Source organism: Polypterus senegalus, chromosome 6 (genome assembly GCF_016835505.1).
Source record: "Polypterus senegalus isolate Bchr_013 chromosome 6, ASM1683550v1, whole genome shotgun sequence".
NCBI classification, from domain to species: domain Eukaryota; kingdom Metazoa; phylum Chordata; class Cladistia; order Polypteriformes; family Polypteridae; genus Polypterus; species Polypterus senegalus.
Genome location: NC_053159.1, coordinates 157,223,663 through 157,244,790, shown reverse-complemented (window position 1 = coordinate 157,244,790; position 21,128 = coordinate 157,223,663). Strand labels below are relative to the sequence as shown.

Here is a 21,128-nt window from a genome sequence, read left to right as displayed (position 1 = left end):
AGAAGCAATATGCAACTGGTATCAAACATACACATTTAAAAAGCTTAGGATTTGCAAAGCCAGTCTTCTGGACAGAGAGACCGCACTTCAGCCTTTGTAGAAATTTAAGACCATCACAATCCTTATCATTAACAAAAAGAAAACAAAAACTAGTTTTAAGTAATTAATGAATAAAAAAAAAGAAGCAAAGAAAACCCAAGTTGTTTAGATTCAAGTGTTCATCATCAGTTAGTATTTTTGAATACCTTATTTTACTGACACCTTCAAGAAAACATATATTAGTATTCATTAAAGCTGTTTTCAAGTATATATGCAATATATATTTTTTAATTGAAGAAGAAGCAACTGACTTGCTCAGAGTCACACAGTGAGACACAGGCAGAGACTGAATTGGTAGTCTTGTGGTTTATAGCCCATTACTTTGAATTTTTGCTTTTATAGTCGCATGCCAGCACAGCACTATTCTATCTTTGTATTTGTAACCTTAACATGTAAACCGCCTTGTTTACAAAGGAAATACATTATATACTTTGTATTCATCACAACTGAAATAAATCTGCAATATGAGCCCATCCAGCATATTTTTAACATTTACATTTTTATATTGTTTTTGAGTTTACACAAGTGATGTGGTTCAACTTGCTGAGCTCCATATGAAAGAAATCATTGCCATAGTGGGGCTAGAAACTCCCTATCCATTTTTTAAACCTGCTTTCCTTAATTCCTTCTACCTGCTTCTCCACACTATTAAAAACTCGTTAAGTGGAAAGAACATGAACAGACTAACACTGAATGAAATGACTTTCAGCTTTTTAAAATCTGAATATTTACACAGATTTTACCGCAAAACCAAATTACAAGACTCACTTGGGACCAAAAACCAAATAGGCTTCAATGCTTTTGTATGCTGTAACTAAACAAAACCTTAATTGTACATTTTAGCAGTGCCCAAACCAAAACCACTTTTCAGCTGTTCCTTAACTAAAATTGTAATACTGAACTTTAATTCAATTCTCCATTATAGTATACAGTAGCTTAAAGCAACAAGTGCACTGAAAAATAGTAGTTTTAATTATTTATACAGTAGATGGACTCACCAACAATTGTAAGGTTGACCTGTGCTTGTCTACTACCATGCTTATTTTCCAGCTGCAATGTATAGCATCCACAGTGTTCGTGTTTTGTTGGTGCGATTGTTAACTTGCTTGATGTTTCTGTACATTCAATACTTATAGATCCTTTCTCTTCAATCTGTAGGTACAAAACAAATACCTCTTCAATACTGAATACACATGCAACCATGTTAACATGTAAAAATGCATAAAGAAAACTCTTCCAATCTCATTATGCTGCATACCTGTTTACGAAACTTAAGCCATTTGCTGGTTATTGGCTGTGTTCCAGCAAATTTGCAAAAAAGTTCTACAGGTTCTCCAGCTCGAATTTTCATATCTTCAGGGAACTGAAGTATCTGAGGAGGTATTGCTGCAAAAAGAAAAAATACCACATAATATTTAAACAATGGCATTAGATTTTGAAGGGTTAACTGGTCCACCCACTACATGATGACAAAGCAATGAGCTGTAACTTTGACAATTAGAAATTGCTATGTAAATGCCATGAAAAGTTCCAGATGGCTAAGTGCGGAACAATAGAAGTAGACGTACAAAAAAAACAAAACAAGGTTAAAAGATCCTACATATGCAAAGTAATTATGCAGAATAAAAAGGCACACTAAATGACAAAGGGTGTAACGATCAGCTGAATGACAGCTGGTGACCTCAGGATCAGATTAGTGTTGCCTGAGTGAGTATATTTAACAGTGGTCACATGCTCCTGTGCTAGATAGAACAGTCTTGAGACAGAAATTGGGCCTCTAATTGTTGGCACACTCCCTATATGCCAGTCTTCAAAATGTGACCAAAAACATGAAGCAGTGACATAAAATATAGAAGCTAAATTAGGTGAAAACGAATGGGCACAGAGGTGTCATGATGGAACAGTGGTTAGTACTGATAACTTCAAGAGAAATAGCTGAAATCTTTCCTCCGGTTACCGTCTGTGTCAGATTTCCTCCCAGTTCACCACAAACCATGTGCTATGTTGGCTGACCATTTTGAACTGCCCCACCGTGAGTGTGAGTGTGAATGTACCGTGAAGTAGGTTTGTAATCAATACGTGCTAGCAAGATAGGTTACAGCAAGCTATGATCCTATAAATGAATTTGAAAAGGTAAAATGATTAACATCTCCCTAACACAGTTCAGAAGTTACGTTTTGTTTTTTTATCATAAAAGGCACACATTAACGCTTAATGTTTTTTGTGAAATTTTTATGGCAAAGCTGTTTGTCTTTTACTGGTGAATATGTCGATAACCAACCACAGATAGAGCTTACAGGTATACCACACAATAGTGTCCAGCCTTGAGGAGGACAAAAATCACAGTTATCATGGTGAAAACATTAGTGACGTTGCTTTTATGGCATAAATACATAGATCACACTTGACCCAGTGCTTAGAGATGGCCGTCTGCATTTCAACATGTAATGGTAAATCACAAATTAACATAAGAGGCTGCTGATGGAAGGAATTTTTTGATGATTTACTATGATGACTGCTAAATGTACTAATAATCACTACAAGAGATTATATGAAGTACCAGACTTTTGTGACATATATACTGTTTTGCAAACAGGTTTTTTCCACTTAACTAAAGGATTTACAAAGATACATTGATCATAAATCTGAGTATGAGAGAAACATTCTCATATTGTAACAATGAACTTCCATGTTTTTGTTGCAAAAGCAATAAATAAAACTGCTGAAACAGCTACTGAATGGTAGCTAGACTTAAGAATCCTACTGCAGGGAAAAAAGTGCTAAAGAATGATGCTAAAAGAATTACGTTTATGAATGAAAGATAAATTTAATTCTACTAAAGGACTGAACTGCGAGGATCCGTGCAGAATGGTAACTGGTTGGGTAGAACAGACAGATGGACCAACCAATCTTTTTGTCCCCAGGGGGAAAATTTGGCTTTATACACAGCTATTTAAATAAATATATATGTAAATAGATAGATAAATAAACACACACACACACACACACACACACACAATGGTCTGAACACACACCAGAATGACTAAAAATAAAGAAAATTTAAAAAGAAAGAAAATTTCTGACTTGACAGTCACAGTGAGACATCAAGCAGGAATATTGCCATTGGTATAAAGGAGCCTCGAGTTTCTTGACACATTCGTGCTGAATAATTCATTGGCTGGAAGTCCTCAGTGTTAGTGTTGTAGAGAGAGGATGTACAGCATTGTTGATAATGGCATTCAGTTTTGTTCTTACCTCCAGGGGGTCCAGAGAACATCCTATAAGTGAGTGTGCCCTTTTAATTAGCTTGTTGATTCCATAAGCCTTGTGAATTTTACATTTTTTTCTTTGTTTTACATTTCAAACTATTCTAGCACAATTAGAAATGCAGCCAGAGGGGTATTTGCCAAATTTCTTGACTCTTGTCTACAATGTATGACAAAATTATTGCACTACCGATGCATACATCCAATTCATGAACCAATTTAGTATTTATTGCTCTATTTGGAGATGCATGTAATTACATCGTAGTAGCCAAAACTGTAAGAAGCCAAATATATTTCAGCATTTGGGGACTGTATTTCAGGCTTCCCACTTGGGTCATCTGAATTTATCAGTAAGTTTCAAAATAATTACAATTAACTTGTTGAAAGATGTACTGGATTCAAGATATCTGAAAGCCTTCTAAACAGAGTAATGAAGTGATTAGAAATCCTGGCATTGATCATCCTGTAAGTTGATTCATTAATATTATAATGCTTAGAATATGCAGGGCCTAAACAAATATTTTTAGGGAAAGCCTTTTTTTTATCCTGTAAAAACTAGAGGGCTACAATACAAAGGTGATAGATCTACCTGTTTACACATCCCAAAGAGGGGAGCCTGCAACAAATAGACAAAGAGCGATAAAGAGTAGTGAAGTGAAATGAAGAGAAAGAAAGAGAAGGCACATCAGGGACCAAACTCCAAATCAGCAGCTGGCTAACTGCATAGCCTGATGTCAACTTTGGATAGTATAACAGGTACAGTTTTTAATGGGGGATGCCAAAGGTTTAAGGAGTTTTTTCAACAGAAATCTAGTGTACTGGTAACAGGGATAACAAAGTCTGTAAGAAAAGGAATACGAATGCTAAGTAGAACAGGAAAGCAGGAACATAATCCCATTAAGAATTTTTTGGGATCATACTATACTGTATATCCTTTTAGGCCTTGTTCACACGGGCGTTAAGTTTTTGGATAAACGAACTTGCTCTGAATGTCCTAGACGCTTATGTTGCATTTTGTGGTGGCGATCGATTGACTTCTACACCGGCGTTCGTTTGTCTCTTTCTAACGCCAGCCTGCAGCCCAAATTGTAGTTTGTGTGTTAACCTGTGGAGGCAGTGTCGGGAACTCGATATGAAAGCCCTTGTCGTTTTATTTGAGGTGCCTCCTTTCAATATGGACTATTTTGCTATGTTAGATATTAATCTTCTTGTATTAAAAATACTCGTAATACGGCGTAGGGAGAGAAAAAATCGCCGCTACTGGGTTCATCCTCTGACTGCACAACGTCGGGTTAAAGGAAGTTTTTTTTGTGCTTTATGAAGAAATGCGAAAATTTCCGCGCAAGTTTTTTTAATTACTGTCGGATGTCGGTTTCCAATTTTGATTGTCTGTTGCAGCTGGTGCAATGCCACATTACACGCCGATCAACCAATATGCGACTTGGTGTTAGCCCCGAAGAGAGACTACTTGTCACTTTGAGGTAAGGAAACAGTAGTCGAGTGTGTGCTTACACCGGTGTTATGCACTGAAATGCATCCCCGCTCCCGCTCCTCCGAAGCGTAAAATAAACGCGCAGAAAACGAACTAGAAGCGGTTTCCTTGCGTTCGTTGGGTTTTGAACGCCAAGAAAAAGCTGAATGCAATGTTTTTTTGATGCCGTATAAACGCGCAGCCGGACAAACGCACGTCACCAAAGCCCGTGTGAACACTCATTGACTCCTACGTGTAGAAAACAATCCGCGCTTGATCCGCGCTCACCGGACGCAACGAACGCAAAAAAAATGCTCGATTTTAACGCCCATGTGAACAAGGCCTTAATGCGGTGGGCAGCATGATGTCGTTGCCTGGAATGATTGGCTCTTCATGAGCAATGCAAGATGTAGAAATTTAGGTGTTTTGTCTTAGTAGAGCTCTATATTACTATATTTCCCCTTTAGTATTCTTTAATGTGTAGCCTTTGTCAGAATGCCTCAAATACCACAGACTTACCACTGTTTATAAGGTATTGTACTTTATAACTTCTCACCACCTTCCCTTCTACATCTATAAACTCAAAGTACATTTGAAAACTGGCAACCATACAACCTGATAAATGCTGATGTGTAGTTTCAGGTAGCACACAGACGTGTTACTTACTTAAAATATCTCTAGTTAAGTCATCATTTTTTGTCAGCTTTATTCAGAACAGGCATCTTGCCTGTCTCAATATGACTGCCGAGTTGTGCTTCTCAGGGTGGTCTTCTTTTCAGTCCATGGTGTATGAGATGCTCCTTCATCATGATGGTGTGAGAGAGAAAGGGAGGGGTAAAGCAACCAAATGTATCCATTCTTTGTCCAAATCGTTACACCAATAGGGAGTTGTGCTACAGAATTGCCTTTGATTCAAACCAATACCAAACAGCCATACTTCAGACCAATGAGGGCACACATACCTTTCACACCTGCGCCCAAAACCATTTGTTGAACTGATGTTTGCCAGCTAAGAAATTTGGCTTTCCTGGGGAGATTGATTGACAGAGTCCTGCAGAGACTCACTTGCCAAAATGGTTTTAGGCACTTCCCCTGATCCTGTCATAAAATTCCTCACTCAGTCCCGAAGACGGGGATGAGTTCTTAAACATTGAACCATTGCTGTTCTTATCAATGATATAACACTAAAATGATATTGCTCTGTCTAAGTTACAAATAAAGACACACAAAATATTTATCAACTTATATACAGAATTTCACACCACACTATGGATACCTTAGATCACTACAAGGAATCCTAGCTTGGTGTCCTTGGAGCAAAATGAAATATTTTTCTGACTGTAGGAAAGAATTTAAAACTGCCAGAGACATACTGGAGTCAAGAGAAGAGTTTATGACAAAGGCTTTATTACAAAGACATTTTTAAAGCACAATTAATTTACTGCAGAAATCTGAAGAGTGTTCTATATTTCCTCAAGTTTTTAAATTTCATTTGTATGTTAACTTAAGACTTTGGTCAGATTTGTAAAGAACAGGTATGGTTTACGTATAAAGCTATACAAGTTCCACAATGGGTTAGAAAACAGAAATCTTTCCTGTGGTTTGGGATTACGGCGCTGCGCCCATGGAGGCGTGCGGAGATATGTACTGTGTGTATACACATATATACACGGGTGGACAACAGGGAATAGATATGAACAGAAAAATGGAAGGATCGAGGCAAAGAGAAAGCATGAGGTCAAAAGATGGAAAACAGCAGTCTTGAAGTTACAATCTGGCCACCTGGAAAGTGGAGACACCACGAGGCTGATGCTGATGCGCTCTGGTGGCTAGTTCGCCCCACTGAAAGTTTGAATGAGTGGGGTGAGCAAGGCAGGTGTCCTCCCGAGGGATCCGAGGAATGACTACGGTGTGCGAAGGATGAAGGTAGGAGAGTCGACCTTGTCGGTCTGGCAGTGACATCCGTAAGGGGGCCAAGACGGAGGTTGTTTTAAGAAGCTTGTGGCTTTGGGTCTCCGCCGGCTGCGAGAGCAATGGATGAGATGGGGAGAAAGAGTGATGGAGGTAGACCGGAAAGTAATGAGAGAGACTACATTAACTTCTGCACATATTATTTTGACCTCAGATTTTAAAGGATTTATTTATTTGATTGTTATTCCCACTGGACACTGGTTTTATGGAATATTTATTGGAATTTTGGACACTGCACTTTATTTAATTTGAACATCTTGTTTTGTTGTTTGTTTTAATAAAAGCACTTTGCACTTTTTCACCATCCCCATGCTATGTTGTTGCCTCACTGCTAAGCTCATCGGTAACATTACCGATGGTGACAGGTTCAAGGGCTTCCAGACAGAAGATGGGATCAGGGAACCAACCCACATTGTCACATTTGGTGGCAACGGTTAGATGAGCTAGCAGTGGGGTCAGAAGAATGAAGACAGAGCAGCAAGTGAGATTGGTGCCAGCTTGTAAAGAACCCACGGACCCAAGCCAGAGAAGGACATTTTAATGGACAGAGCTTTTTATGGACATTTATTTATTCATGTTTTTTTGTCATTTTAAAGGTTATTATTCTTTTAATTTTTACAAAGGGGGCTTGGGTTGGTTTTATTCTGGGGTTTGTTTTAGTGCTTTTATTGTTTTAGTGCAGTGTAGTTTGTAGAGTGGCCGAGCTGTGGACCTGGGCCACCAGTTGCACAGGGTTGGCAGTGGTGTGGAGCCTTCCCGTGCAACTGGTGGCTTATGGGGGGGTGGAATGTGGTGTAGCGGGTCCACAGCGCACGACAAAAGGGCCACTTTTAAATAAATAATCACCACTCTCACGGCTTAGCGAGGGGGCGTGGTAGTGTGGCTGAAGCGGTTCTCGGGGTAATTCACGGTGTGGCCGTTTCTCACCTAAGTGCACAGGTGAGAAACTGTCCACATCCGTGATTGTTTCTGGGGCAGCTGATTTGCCACACCTGCCATGCCCTTTCGATATATAGAAGCACGAGTCGGCTAGAAAGGAAAAGAAATGAAGGAAAGAACGGAGGTTGCAGGAGGAAAGCAGAAAGCAGTGGGGAGAGAGAGAGAAAGTCGGTGTGGGAGAACAAGCGAGCAAGTACAGGCTCACAGCAGCTGATCGGGGAGCTTGTGTGTTAGGCCGACACCCGAGGAGTAGCAGTAGTGGTCGCTCCCGCAGTGTTTTTGTGAAGGGCGGGAGTGACCGCAAGGTGGATGACTATGCGTAAGGCCACAGAAGGCAGAGGGAGTCGGGACTTGGTGTTCCCAGCGTGAGAGCCTTGGTCACTGGGAAATCCCAAGTCGCTGTTCGGTGGTGCCTACCGGAGCTAGGGATTGGAAAGGCGACCGACCAGAGCGGGAGTAGAGAGAAGGCCAGCTGCAGGTAGAGCGACTCCCCTGTTGAGAAGCCCAGACGGGAGAAGCAGGGGAGCCGCAGGTAAAAAGGCACCGAGCTTGTTGTTGTTTTTAAAAGAATGCTTCCTGCTGTATTTTAATCTTGTTTTATTTTAAGAAGACTTTTTTCTATTGGTTTTAACCTCCACATGTTACATCTGTTATGGATTATTTATTAATTGGAATTTTGGACACTGCACTTTATTTAATTTGAACATCTTGTTTTGTTGTTTGTTTTAATAAAAGCACTTTGCACTTTTTCACCATCCCCTTGCTATGTTGTTGCCTCACTGCTAAGCTCATCGGTAACATTACCGACAGTGACGGGTTCAAGGGCTCCCAGACAGAAGATGGGAGCATGGAACCAACCCGCATCGTCACAGGAGCAAAATTAAATATTTTTCTGACTGTAGGAAAGAATTTAAACCTGCCAGAGACATACTGACTCTGGAGTCAGGAGAAGAGTTTATGAAAAAGGCTTTATTACAAAGATATTTTTAAAGCACAATTAATTTATTGCAGAAATCTGCAGAGTGTTCTATATTTCCTCAAGTTTTTAAATTTCATTTGTATGTTAACTTAAGACTTTGTGGTCAGATTTGTAAAGAACAGGTATGGTTTATTTATAAAGATATACAAGTTCCACAATGGGTTAGAAAACAGAAATCTTTCTGGGGTGAAACAAAACAGTGTCAACTAAGCATTGCTACTATTTTGAAACTGATTTTAATGTGATTACTGACACTTTTCTCAGCAACCAAAAAAAAACGAATCACGTTGTGATGGACAGCCGGCTGGAATGCCCAAGGAATAAATGGATGGGGGAAAGCAGCTACTTGTGGACACTGCCTCCCCCAAAGCGCTAAATGGCAGCTTCCCTGAACAGCAGTGGTGCCTCGGATTCCCGCAGGGCAATATAGGACATGGAGTCCGACAACACAGCCCTGCTGGTTACCATGGGGTGCCGCCAGGTGATGCTGCAGGAGGACCGGAGGAGTTATGCTTCATCCATAACCTGGAAATACTCCCAAATCACGAGGATGGAAGCTCCGAAGTACTTCCGGGCTGAAGAAAAAAGCAAGTTCTCCATATGACCCGGAAGTGCTAGTAGGTCATATGGACAGAAGAGCAGAAGCACTTCCGGATCAAGGACTATATAAAGGACTGCTGTAAACCCAGCAAGCGGGCCAGAGTCGGGTGGAGGTGGACAAAGCTTGCTGGGAGGTGTCGAGGAGAAAAAGTATTGTGTTTATTATTGCTTTTAGTGATTACTTGACTGTTTATTGGTGGCTGTGGTGCTTAGGGCACTATTGATAAGAAGAAAAAGTATTACTTAGTGCTTTTACTCTGTGTCCTGAACATCTGTCTTATGCACATTTACATTAATAATATATAGATTTCAACGTGTAGTAGAACACATTTGTATATGCTTCTTGGATGAGGGAAAAAAAGCAAATTTTGGCAGGCAGAAACTCTATTGTAAGCAAAATATCTTCAGTAGTTTATCTGGGATTTTTGCTAAACAAGATGTACAAATAACATTACATTGTCCTTTTTATTGTGCACGAAACCCTGGACTTTAAGTTTTATTCATTTTTAACTTTGTGCATGTCCTATTGTGTTTCATTTATCATTTGTTATATACCAATTTAAAACTGAATCAAAATTTCACTTGCAAAGTATAATATTTGCCAGTATCAGGAAGTAGTGTTTGGGAAGCCAAGAATTATTCATGCTCATAGATACATTAAAGAGAGAGAAAATTAAGTATTAATCATGGAAGGAAGGGTCATTTGAAGGAAGGTATTTATGAATGTCTGACGATGAGTGCCTAAGATTGCACTGTTATACAAATGTACATATATACAGTAGTCCATAAGAAATGTTATAGTTTTAGCATATTATAAAGATTTACTTATTTTCAGGGTGATCCTTAACAGTACAGAGACAAGTATGAGGTTATGTATTCATTATGAACTATTTTTCATTTGATTTAAATTAAAACTGCAGTACTTGCCTACTTTTGGAGGGGTCTTTGGAGCAGGCTTCTTCTTTACAGTTGCTTCATCTATAAAACAATAATAAAGTAATATCATTAGGTATTTCAACAAACTGATAATGTACTATTAAAGAAATAGATATTGGTAAATGGCAAAATTACTCTGCAAGGTTTAAGACATGAAAATCAATGCAGACAGGATCAACCACAGAAAGGGTGGCCAGGCTCAGTATTTGCAGGATAGTAATCTGGAGGCTAAGAGGTACTTCTGAATTTTGATGATTAGAAATGGATGCAAGCATGTTAAGTAATTGTTAGGATATAGCGGATTGGATAATGGATGGATCTCATCTGTTGATGAAAAACTGATTGCCATCAATAAAATGCCTAGTCTTAGGAAGACTTACAATAGAAATTAGTGAAAGTGACAAAAAGGTTTGGTTCTACAAAGGCTTCAGTCAATTATTACAGCATTTGCTTCACAATTGGGTTTAATAAAAAGATCCATTTAAAAAAAACACAAGGGGACAAGTAGATTAGGACATTCTAAATCAACAAGAAAAGTGGATAGGAAAGGCCCTAATCATCAATGTAATGATGCCCTCCTTTCAGAGATCACTTTGATAAGACCAAGCATACAGAAAAAAAACAACACTGAGCAGAATGTAGGGCACCTTACATAAAGTGTGAATGTTCTTTAAAATCATTTACTATGCAAAATAATACATTCAAAAATCTTAAAATAACCAAAATGAAAGTTGCAGCATTGCCTAGGATTCAATTATCTAGAACCGAAGTCACCAACCTTAGCTATAAGATCACCTTTTGAATATGTGGATATTTTGTGTTTATCTTCTTTGTTGAAATTGCTTAATACTAGTGATATTCATAGTGTTTTTGTGCTGACATACTTCAGGAAACAAACGCTTGCATCACAGTCCCTAAATGCCAATTTAAAAATCTTATCAGTTGTAATTCAAAACATGCCCTTCATGTCATTTTCTTTTTTGCCCCTTCCCCCCTTAATTTCTGGTCCTATATACAGTTAGGTCCATAAATATTTGGACAGAGACAACTTTTTTCTAATTTTGGTTCTGTACATTACCACAATAAATTTTAAATGAAACAACTCAGATGCAGCTGAAGTGCAGACTTTCAGCTTTAATTAAGTGGGATGAACAAAAAGATTGCATAAAAATGTGAGGCAACTAAACCATTTTTTTAACACAATCCCTTCATTTCAGGGGCTCAAAAGTAATTGGACAATTGACTCAAAGGCTATTTCATGGGCAGGTGTGGGAAAATCCGTTGTTATGTCATTATCAATTAAGCAGATAAAAGGCCTGGGGTGGATTTGAGGTGTGGTGCTTGCATGTGGAAGATTTTGCTGTGAACTCCATGCAGGTGAAAGAAGCGTTCCTTAAGCTGCGAAAACAGAAAAAACCCATCCGAGAAATTGCTACAATATTCCGATTGGCAAAATCTACAGTTTGGTGCATCCTGAGAATGAAAGCAAGCACTGGTGAACTCAGCAACGCAAAAAGACCTGGACATTCACGGAAGACAACAGTGGTGGATGATCGCAGAATCATTTCCATGGTGAAGAGAAACCCCTTCACAACAGCCAACCAGGTGAACAACACTCTCCAGGGGGTAGGCGTATCGATATCCAAGTCTACCATAAAGAGAAGACTGCATGAAAGTAAATACAGAGGGTGCACTGCAAGGTGCAAGCCACTCATAAGCCTCAAGAATAGAAAGGCTAGATTGGACTTTGCTAAAGAACCTCTAAAAAAGCCAGCACAGCTCTGGAAAACATTCTTTGGACAGATGAAACCAAGATCAACCTCTACCAGAATGATAGCAAGAAAAAAGTATGGAGAAGGCTGGGAACAGCTCATTATCCAAAGCATACCACATCATCTGTAAAACACGGTGGAGGCAGTGTGATGGCCTGGGCGTGCATGGCTGCCAATGGCACTGGGACACTGATGTTTATTGATGATGTGATACAGGATAGAAGCAGCCGAATGAATTCTAAGGTGTTCAGAGACATACTGTCTGCTCTAATCCAGCTAAATGCCGTCAAATTGATTGGGTGGCATTTCATGATACAGATGGACAATGACCCAAAACATACAGCCAAAGAAACCCAAGAGTTTAATAAAGCAAAGAAGTGGAAAATTCTTGAATGGCCAAGTCAGTCACCTGATCTTAACCCAATTGAGCATGCATTTCACTTATTGAAGACTAAACTTCAGACAGAAAGGCCCACAAACAAACAGCAACTGAAAGCCGCTGCAGTAAAGGCCTGGCAGAGCATTAAAAAGCAGGAAACCCAGCATCTGGGGCCTCATGTATAATGCCATGCGTAGAATTTGCACTATAACATGGCATAACCACAAAAGCCGAAATGTGCTTACGCACAGAAAAATCCAGATGCAGGAATCTGTGCATACTCCAGCTTCCACGTTCTTCTGCTATATAAATCCCGGTCAGCATGAAAACTAATGCTCGTGCACGCACCTTATGTCCCGCCCCAACTCCTCCCAGAATTATGCCTCTTTGAATATGCAAATCAATATAAATCGTCCTTAAGCTCAGCCTTCTGAGAAAAGACAATGGGAAAAGCACGGGGGAAAATATAAGAATTTCAGTGAATACCAAGTGGAGGCAAAGGAAAAACATACTATTTTTACACGGTTAATTAAACCGTGGTGTAATCAACAAAAGGAAGTTGATCGAGTGACATAGCGTGTTGGAGAAACTTGAAAGCTCAGATAAGATGAGTCGTAGCCCACTGTCTGAGTGTAATATGAAAGCTTATTAGAATACAGAGAAAAAAAAAAAAGGCACACAGTGGGGAAAAAAAGCACGAAATGTCAAATTCAATCTCGAAATTTCCACTTTAATCATGTAGTTTATTTTGTCATTAAAGTAGAACATCATAAACGTCATCTTAAAATCGTTTAATTAACCAGTTTCTCAAATCACATCGTAATTAAAGTAGCACGTTAAATGTTTTGTTTTGTATGTGATCTTCTATGTGCTCTGTGTGTGTGAATCACTACTTGCTTCTTAAACCGGCACTCTTCCTCCGACTGGACACAGAATACATTACATCTGTGATATTACAGCTCTCTGAATAACTAAAATATTGAGATGTATACGTGATATCATTTTCATGATGATAGGAGGTAAAGCACGTTATTAAACATGGGTTTCACGGCACAGTGATTGTGTGCGACCTTCGATGAAATTATTTATTGCAGCAGTACTCATGGGCAGCTCTAGACAGAGAAAGAATCGGTGGCCCCTTCAATATGGTATCTTAAGCATGGTGGATGGCCACGTCCGTTGCGGACACTGCATAGCCGCCTCGTGCTCATGACACAAGCGTTTAACTTGTGTCGAAATTTGCCACTGCGTTTTTAGCTGTGTCTTTATTTTCTCTTTCTGTTTTATATTCAATATATATTGGCATGGCCGACCCCTGCAGTCCTTGCTTTTTTTTCTCTAAGTAACCGATCGCCACACAATCAGCTCTGTAATAGATGTTAAGCCATATGTATGCTTAGAGCGCTGATTCTTCAAAACGTTTAAGGAACATTGAACTATCTTCGTAGTACGTTTAATTATTCTATCCTTCATGCCAGTCCCAGTGAAGAATATGGATTATTTAAATGAAGTTAAAGTTTTACTTGTATAATATAATAAACATATTTTGCTGCATTTCATCTTAAAAATGATATTGTCATCATATGTAAATACGCGCTTTATAAAGTGGCTCAGGTTGTGCAATATTATAACTGTAGTGCAAGTTTACAGTGAAGTAATTGTACTTATAAGTACAAACAGTTCTACAAGGAGCACTTGATTGAGTGCGTTTAAAGTTCTTGGGATGAAACTTTTTCTGAACCGCGAGGTCCGTACAGGAAAGGCTTTGAAACGTTTTGCCGTGGCTGAGGTAGCGTGTGCTGTTTTGAAAGGATTCTGTGTCCCGATAATTCTCTTTTCGATCAGCTGCTGCTGTGATTCACACTCAGATACAGTTATATAAATACTCCAGAGTTGTGCAGCGAGAGTAACCCTAACGGGAGCAGCTGAAAGAAGAAAAAGAAGGTGCAGTGAGAGTAACAACGCCAAAGCAGTTATGGTATTTGGAATACTATGGCTATTCCCTGGACCATTATATTGTTACAAGTTAATTACAATCAGATGCATTACACTAATAAACAATATGCGGTTAGTTTCAGTGTATTTATAAAGCAGCGTCAGGAAAATAAGGAGTAACCACACAGGAACAGTAGCATTGCTTTGACGCTGGGTGCCGCCAGTCTGCAAAACCGACCGGAGAACATGCGTACAACAAGGTATGAGGTACCGTGGAAAAGTGCGTGGCTTTACGCCAAGTTTAGGTTTTATACATCGCGATTTGAAAGTGGAAAAGTTCTTACGCAACATTTCTGTGTGTACGCACCGTTTATACATGAGGCCCCTGGTGATGTCCATGAGTTCAAGACTTCAGGCTGTCATTGCCAGCAAAGGGTTTTCAACCAAGTATTAGAAATTAACATTTTATTTCCAGTTGTTTAATTTGTCCAATTACTTTTGAGCCCCTGAAATTAAGGGATTATGTTAAAAAATGCTTTAGTTGCCTCACATTTTTATGCAATCTTTTTGTTCAAGCAACTGAATTGAAGCTGAAAGTCTGCACTTTAACTGCATCTGAGTTGTTTCATTTAAAATTTATTGTGGTAATGTACAGAACCAAAATTAGAAAAAAGTTCTCTCTATCCAAATATTTATGGATCTAACTGTACTCCCCATTACTGGGGATAGGATGCACGAGAAATCAGTCATACCTGTCACATTTTGCGTGTCTTGCTTTTCACACCTACAGTAGCGGAAAATGGTAAAGCAGCAAAAAAAAAAAAAAAAAATGGAAGAACACAGGAGTCACAATACATGACATCTCCAGCAATTTCCAGTTGAAGTCCATTTTGAGATCCTTCCTCAGATGTGTTTTTTTTTTTTTTAACGGAATCTCTTGATTAAATACTGATCTAGATGGAAATGTGCAATATTATAGCTTTATTAAGAGCTACTCTGTGAAATAACAGGCTACATGAGAAGAGAAAGACTGTTACTCATTATTTGCTAAAAGTTATGTATGTGTATATTTATATAAAAATACAAATGTATAAATTTACATTGAGGAATTATGACTTGTAGCAAACGTTTTTTAATTATGGCATTAATTGAAATGAAGACCTGAAACCAGAGGAATAACAAAAAAAAAAAAAAGATGGCTACCCAAGGCTTAGAGTCTCTTTTGCAGCTTAAAGCACTTCCTGCCACTGCCAGGTATCCTCTCCATTTTTTTTTCCGTTGACACTGTGCTAATAGTCATTTTAGGAAAAAAAAATCTTGTTTCCCCTGCCTTACTAATGATGCAAATAGCATGTCTCATTTCTCATCTTTACTCTGCCCAAAGGCATCTCAAACTACCCAACTGCAGATAATGAATAACCGGATTGATATTACTAGCCTTAAAGAACAATGATTTACTAGTAAAACAATTAATACAATTCACCAAACCTGTTCCTTTAATTTAATTTTTAGCTACAGTACAGAGTAGTTCTGCCTAGAGAAAAGATTTGCTTTACTTTATTCAGAATTACGAAGAAGAGTATTCAATCTGGGAATCTAAGGGTCACATCTCTGGTGTCTGCAGATGGTGATGTCTTATTAGAATGTGGTCTTATTAGAGTGTGAACTCTGACATACACTGGAGTGATTTACAGCAAAGTGTGATGCAACTGGGATGATAATTTACGTAACCTAAAAAAGAATGGATCATTCTCCTCAGATAAATTGTGTGTAGCTGTCCAAAGCAGAGGAAATCAACTAGCTCTGTGTCTGGTAAATGTGCATAAATGTGTTGTGAAGTAGAACCAAATGAGCACAAAGGTAGCTGTTTTGACTAGGGTGATGAGTTTGACAATATAGCTGGTGCTTTGTGAAGAACTACAGTTTTCCCTGTTGAAGAGGAGGCACATAAGAAGGTCTGAACAGGATATCCCTGAAGTCCCTATAGAAGGTGTAATACCAGAGAACAATCAGGGGCAAACCCATGAGATATTGGGGGTATTAAATCTATGAACCTACTTGAAAGCATCTTAGTATACCTCCAGAGGAACTAGAATAAGTTACTGGGAATATCGTGGCCTGATCTTTCCAGCCTGGCTTGCTGCCTCTCGGAGAAAAGTGTAATAAAAACGATGATGCAACAAGTTCTTTAATAGTTATGTTAAGCAGTTCACTACAGTATTTTTCTTTTAAGTTTTTTTTTTTTTAATATAGTTTTTATTTATACTAACACTGGGTTAACCATTTCAAAATAAGGATGTTTGGCTGACGTTTCTTTGCTAAAAACATTATCTTAATAAATGATTTTCTTTAGAGTGTTTATTTTTGTTCACACTTAAACAGTACTGTAAATTGCCTTGTAAACTGCTTGCCACAGTACCTGCTATAAAAACTAGTTTGTAAATTACAGCTGCCTATAAAAGTTTCCTTTTGTCCTTTTTCTATATTCCTAAAATATTGGAGACAGAAAAAAATAGTTTTAAAATACTAAAATAAATGTATTATATTTTAAAAAACAAAATCACTAATGCTTTTAGTTCTTATTTTAACATTCTTTCAAGAAATTTTCGTATTGTACAAAAAGAACAAATAAAGTGAAGACAAAATTGATACAAAGACCACAGTTGGATTAGACATCACAGATCTTAGATGAGATTTATGACACATATTTCAGAAACTTTTATATTTCTGTAGTGACTATTGTGCTTTTCAGTTTTGCTTTATTAAGATATATGTAGGAAATGAATGAAAAAAGCAGCATTTGTCCGTGACCTTTTATTTAGGGAGGCGCTCTGATAACTTTTCCTTGTTAAACTTTTATGGGAGAAAGCAAAGCCTTGCGACTCATGTCTGATTTAGTTTTCCTTTTTTGGTAATACTAAATATAGAACTAACTGTCAGGAAATGGCTGCCTATATTATTTATTTTATGGGTGATCACTGTCAAGAAGCAGTTTTGAATATAATTAAAAGAGACTTTGAATATGTTTCAATTAGACAAATCCCAAAAACGTATGCCATGATAAAAAAATGTAAAGCAAAAGTAAGAAAACTTCACATTAAGCAGCTACTGTTTTCTCCAATACTGTTTTATCTTTCAGATTTCCTGTATACTACTGTATTTACTTAATTACTGAATTATTCTAGTACTCTGATCGCTTGAACATCTCTCAGCTTGTCATTCTCTTGTCCTTTTCTTCTCACTTATTTTGAGAAATGGGGCGCATGTGCGTTTAAAAGAAGGTTGAACCAACTCCTGATTGAATTAAAGTCATTTCCAGTTACAAATCTGTGTCTGAATAGGTGGGATCTTCTGTCTATTTTAAATGTCATCCTTTGAATTATAGGTTTTTGTCCTTGCTGCAGTCCATTTTGTGCCTTCTGGCTCAAGAGGTCTGCAGAGAGGTCTCTGGAGAGATGTCAGTGTAACCACGATTCAGTCCTTTGTTGTCAGATGAAGTGCAGGCAGACCTGGTACAAACTGAAGATGTGCCACGAAAGCTTAGCAATACCCACTTTGTTCTACAGTACTCATAGTCCTCACATCCCACCCTTAAATATCCTGATTAAGAAACACAAACATTCCTCAGGATAGTATTCACAAGCAACATTGAAACCCCTTAGCTCAAGCCAACTAATGTTTATACAGATTGTATATAGAAGCTTGTCTCAAGACTTTGATACTGATAAATGATGACTACTTAACTTATTTCTTTACAAAATCCACAACATCAATAAATATTGACCTTACTCTATTTACATAGTAAAAAAAAAAAAATAAACAACTCACAGTTTACATCATCAAAAACTGGGCTTGATAAACATTTGCCAGCTACCACTGAACATAAAAATATTATACCAATGCTGTGTTGAGTAACCCAAACTAAAGACAAAGCTACAGAGGACAACAGTGAACTTTCACAAGAATTTCTGGGATAAAGGTACTATTAGCCTGAAATATCCGATCGAATATAGTTAGGGCATAGAACACTGGCATCACCAAAGGATAAATCAGGTAGTCCCTCCAAAACTTACAGCTAAGCAAGGAGAAGACTGAACAAAGGGACCACTATTAATGGATAATTCTGAAATGGTCTTCAGCCCTTTTAATGTGTACAGTACATAGTGTAATAAAATTCTTAATTTATGCATACGCATATACTGTAATGTATATAGTGGTAGCTTATTTGTGGTTATGCCGTTTGCCTACGGGGATGCGGATGTACAATTTAAACAGATTTTTATTTTCATGGAAATTGTTACATATGCATAACAGAACTAACAATTTTACATTACAGCAAGTAATTAACCATATTAAAAAATAGTAAAACATAATTATTTGAAAATAAATTTGTTTCTTGTTGCATTACAAGTTATATGTTGAGTAATATGATTTTGTTCTGTTTGGCTTTGAAATTAACACGCAAATACTTTTTAAACTTACTCTTTTACTGTGAAACTTCAGTTAAAACATTTTTTTAATTAAATTTACTTCAATATCGCATTGAATTTTGATTCTGTGTTTGTATTTTCATTGTGACAACACAACATGTAACTGCCCGTGATTGATTGAATTTCGAATGTTTGGCTCTGAGATTTGTTAATTGTCTTTGCAAAAGCTATTTCTAACAGGAAACTGTTAACGTTTTAATATGAATGGCATATCAAGATCTCCTTTGTTGTCTAATGTTATCTGCGGAAGATTTACCACATTACCTTTCTTGGATACATTCTTCTTTTTTAGTCATTTGTGTGGTGGAAGACCGGACGTTGTTAACAGCTTTAGATATTCTTTGGGATACTGTAAGTTGATGTTTTCATGTTCCGCACAATCACCACCAACTGTTTCAGCATATTCTATTGATACGCATTTAACCAATTTGCCATGTAATTGATCCAACATTTTTGAGGTTAATTCGTTTGACTTCATTGCTTCTTGGTGCTAGGATTGCCCATGTACTCATTTTTTCTGTTGATAACCTTTCATGATGAAATTCTTCAATAGGGTTTGGACATAATTGGGAACTTAAAAGTGAGGAAAACGTTAAAATTTATAAGAGCTATTAGAGACCAGGAACTGTGTCTGACAAAAGCATTCACAGGAATGAGAGGTGAGAGTACCATGTGCGTGGTTGAATATTGTTGAGAGGAGGGTGGGACTTGGAAAAAATCTCTTCAAAAAAGTCTTGTCTTGTCACAGGATTTTTTTTATATAATGTAAATATACATACATACATACACATATATACATACATACATACATACATACACACACCCCCATACATATACATGTATGGTTCCTTAAGATGGGAGGCCAACACTATGCCACTCCAAGAAACAGTGCGAAGAACATCCTATTGCACCCAGACGACAAGCAGAGGATGCCAATGTCAGAATGGATACACTGGCATCCTGGCTGATGTAGATCCAGGAACAAAACCCGGCTGGGAGGCCTGTATAATCTGAGGATTTGAGAGAAAAATTAATCTGATACATTTCCTCCCCGAGGACATTAGATGGCAACCTCCCTGGCTTAAAGTTCCCCACATATTCTCCCGCAGAGTATGCAGGAGGCTGTAGTCCCCTAATGCAGTCCTGTGGTGTTGTGGGGGGACTGCCAGGGTGAACTGAAAGAGTTAACAATCCCTATATGGTGGGACTTCTGATTGATCTGGAAGTACTTCCATTGGGCTATGTCCTAGCACCAGAATTACCTCTGGGTCTAAAAATAAAACGGGCCACTCTGCCTTATCCAGGTGGAGATGGGCAAAGCTCACATGTAGAGGAGTAGAGGAGAAGAAAAGAGAGCAAAACGAAGTAAAATTGTGTTTAGTATGTTATTGGAACCTTTGTGGAAGGTAACTGTGAAAATAAACCAGTTTCATTTGAATGGAACTTGTGTTTGTGAGGCTGTGTCTGGGGCTCACTAGCATCCCCGGTGGTTGACGATATAGATATATAATACAGTAGAGTCTCGCTTATCCGACATAAACGGGCCGGCAGAACGTCGGATAAGCAAAAATGTTGAATAATGGGAGGTGTTAAGAAAAAGCCTATTAAACGTCAAACTATGTTATAATTTTACACATTACGAACCTCGGTTCACGAACGTCTCTGGACATGTACAAATCCGGTTATGACCAAAAAGTTTGCCAAACTTTTGCATCTGTTCACGACCACACACTAAGTATACGAACACGCCAGTTTCCCTTTCGGTTTGTGCGCGCCGATGATTTCTGCACGTGTTCAGTCTTTTCCTGTGCATTCCCTGTGCAGCGAGAGAGAGAGAGAGAGTGCGAGAGAGAGACACACACAGACAGACACATGCGCGTGAGAAAGAGAGAGACAGACAGACAGACACACACACACACACACACACGAGCGAGAGAGACACACGCACGCGAGAGAGAGAGAGAGAGGGAGAGAGAGAGAGACACAGACACTGGGGCATGCACACATGCGCGAGGGAGACGCAGGCGCGCACACACACGCACGAGAAAAAGACACAGGCGCGCACACGAGAGAGAGACACAGGCGCACACACGCACACGAGACAGACACAGGCACACACACACGTGCGTGCTCGCGAGACAGAGAGAGAGACACAGGTGCACACACATGCGTGACAGAGACACAGACGCGCACACACACACGAGATCGAGAGAGACACAGGCGTGCACACACACACTCGCCAGAGAGGGCTGGCCACATAATCTACTGTAATCATGTTTTACAACAAAACA

General features: G+C 38.6%; 1 protein-coding gene across 2 annotated transcripts in view; it reads right to left on the bottom strand.

Annotated features, from left to right (window-relative positions):
* mylka (myosin, light chain kinase a) overlaps positions 1–21,128 on the bottom strand; it is a 272,709-nt gene that overhangs the window by 44,254 nt on the left and 207,327 nt on the right. For both annotated transcript variants that reach the window (XM_039757417.1, XM_039757418.1), the window contains 3 exons: positions 10,253–10,303; positions 1,358–1,485; positions 1,098–1,251 (listed from right to left, as the gene is read on the bottom strand). In XM_039757417.1, coding sequence (XP_039613351.1) covers positions 1,098–1,251; positions 1,358–1,485; positions 10,253–10,303 — 333 coding nt within the window. The remainder of the gene's footprint in view (positions 1–1,097; positions 1,252–1,357; positions 1,486–10,252; positions 10,304–21,128) is intronic.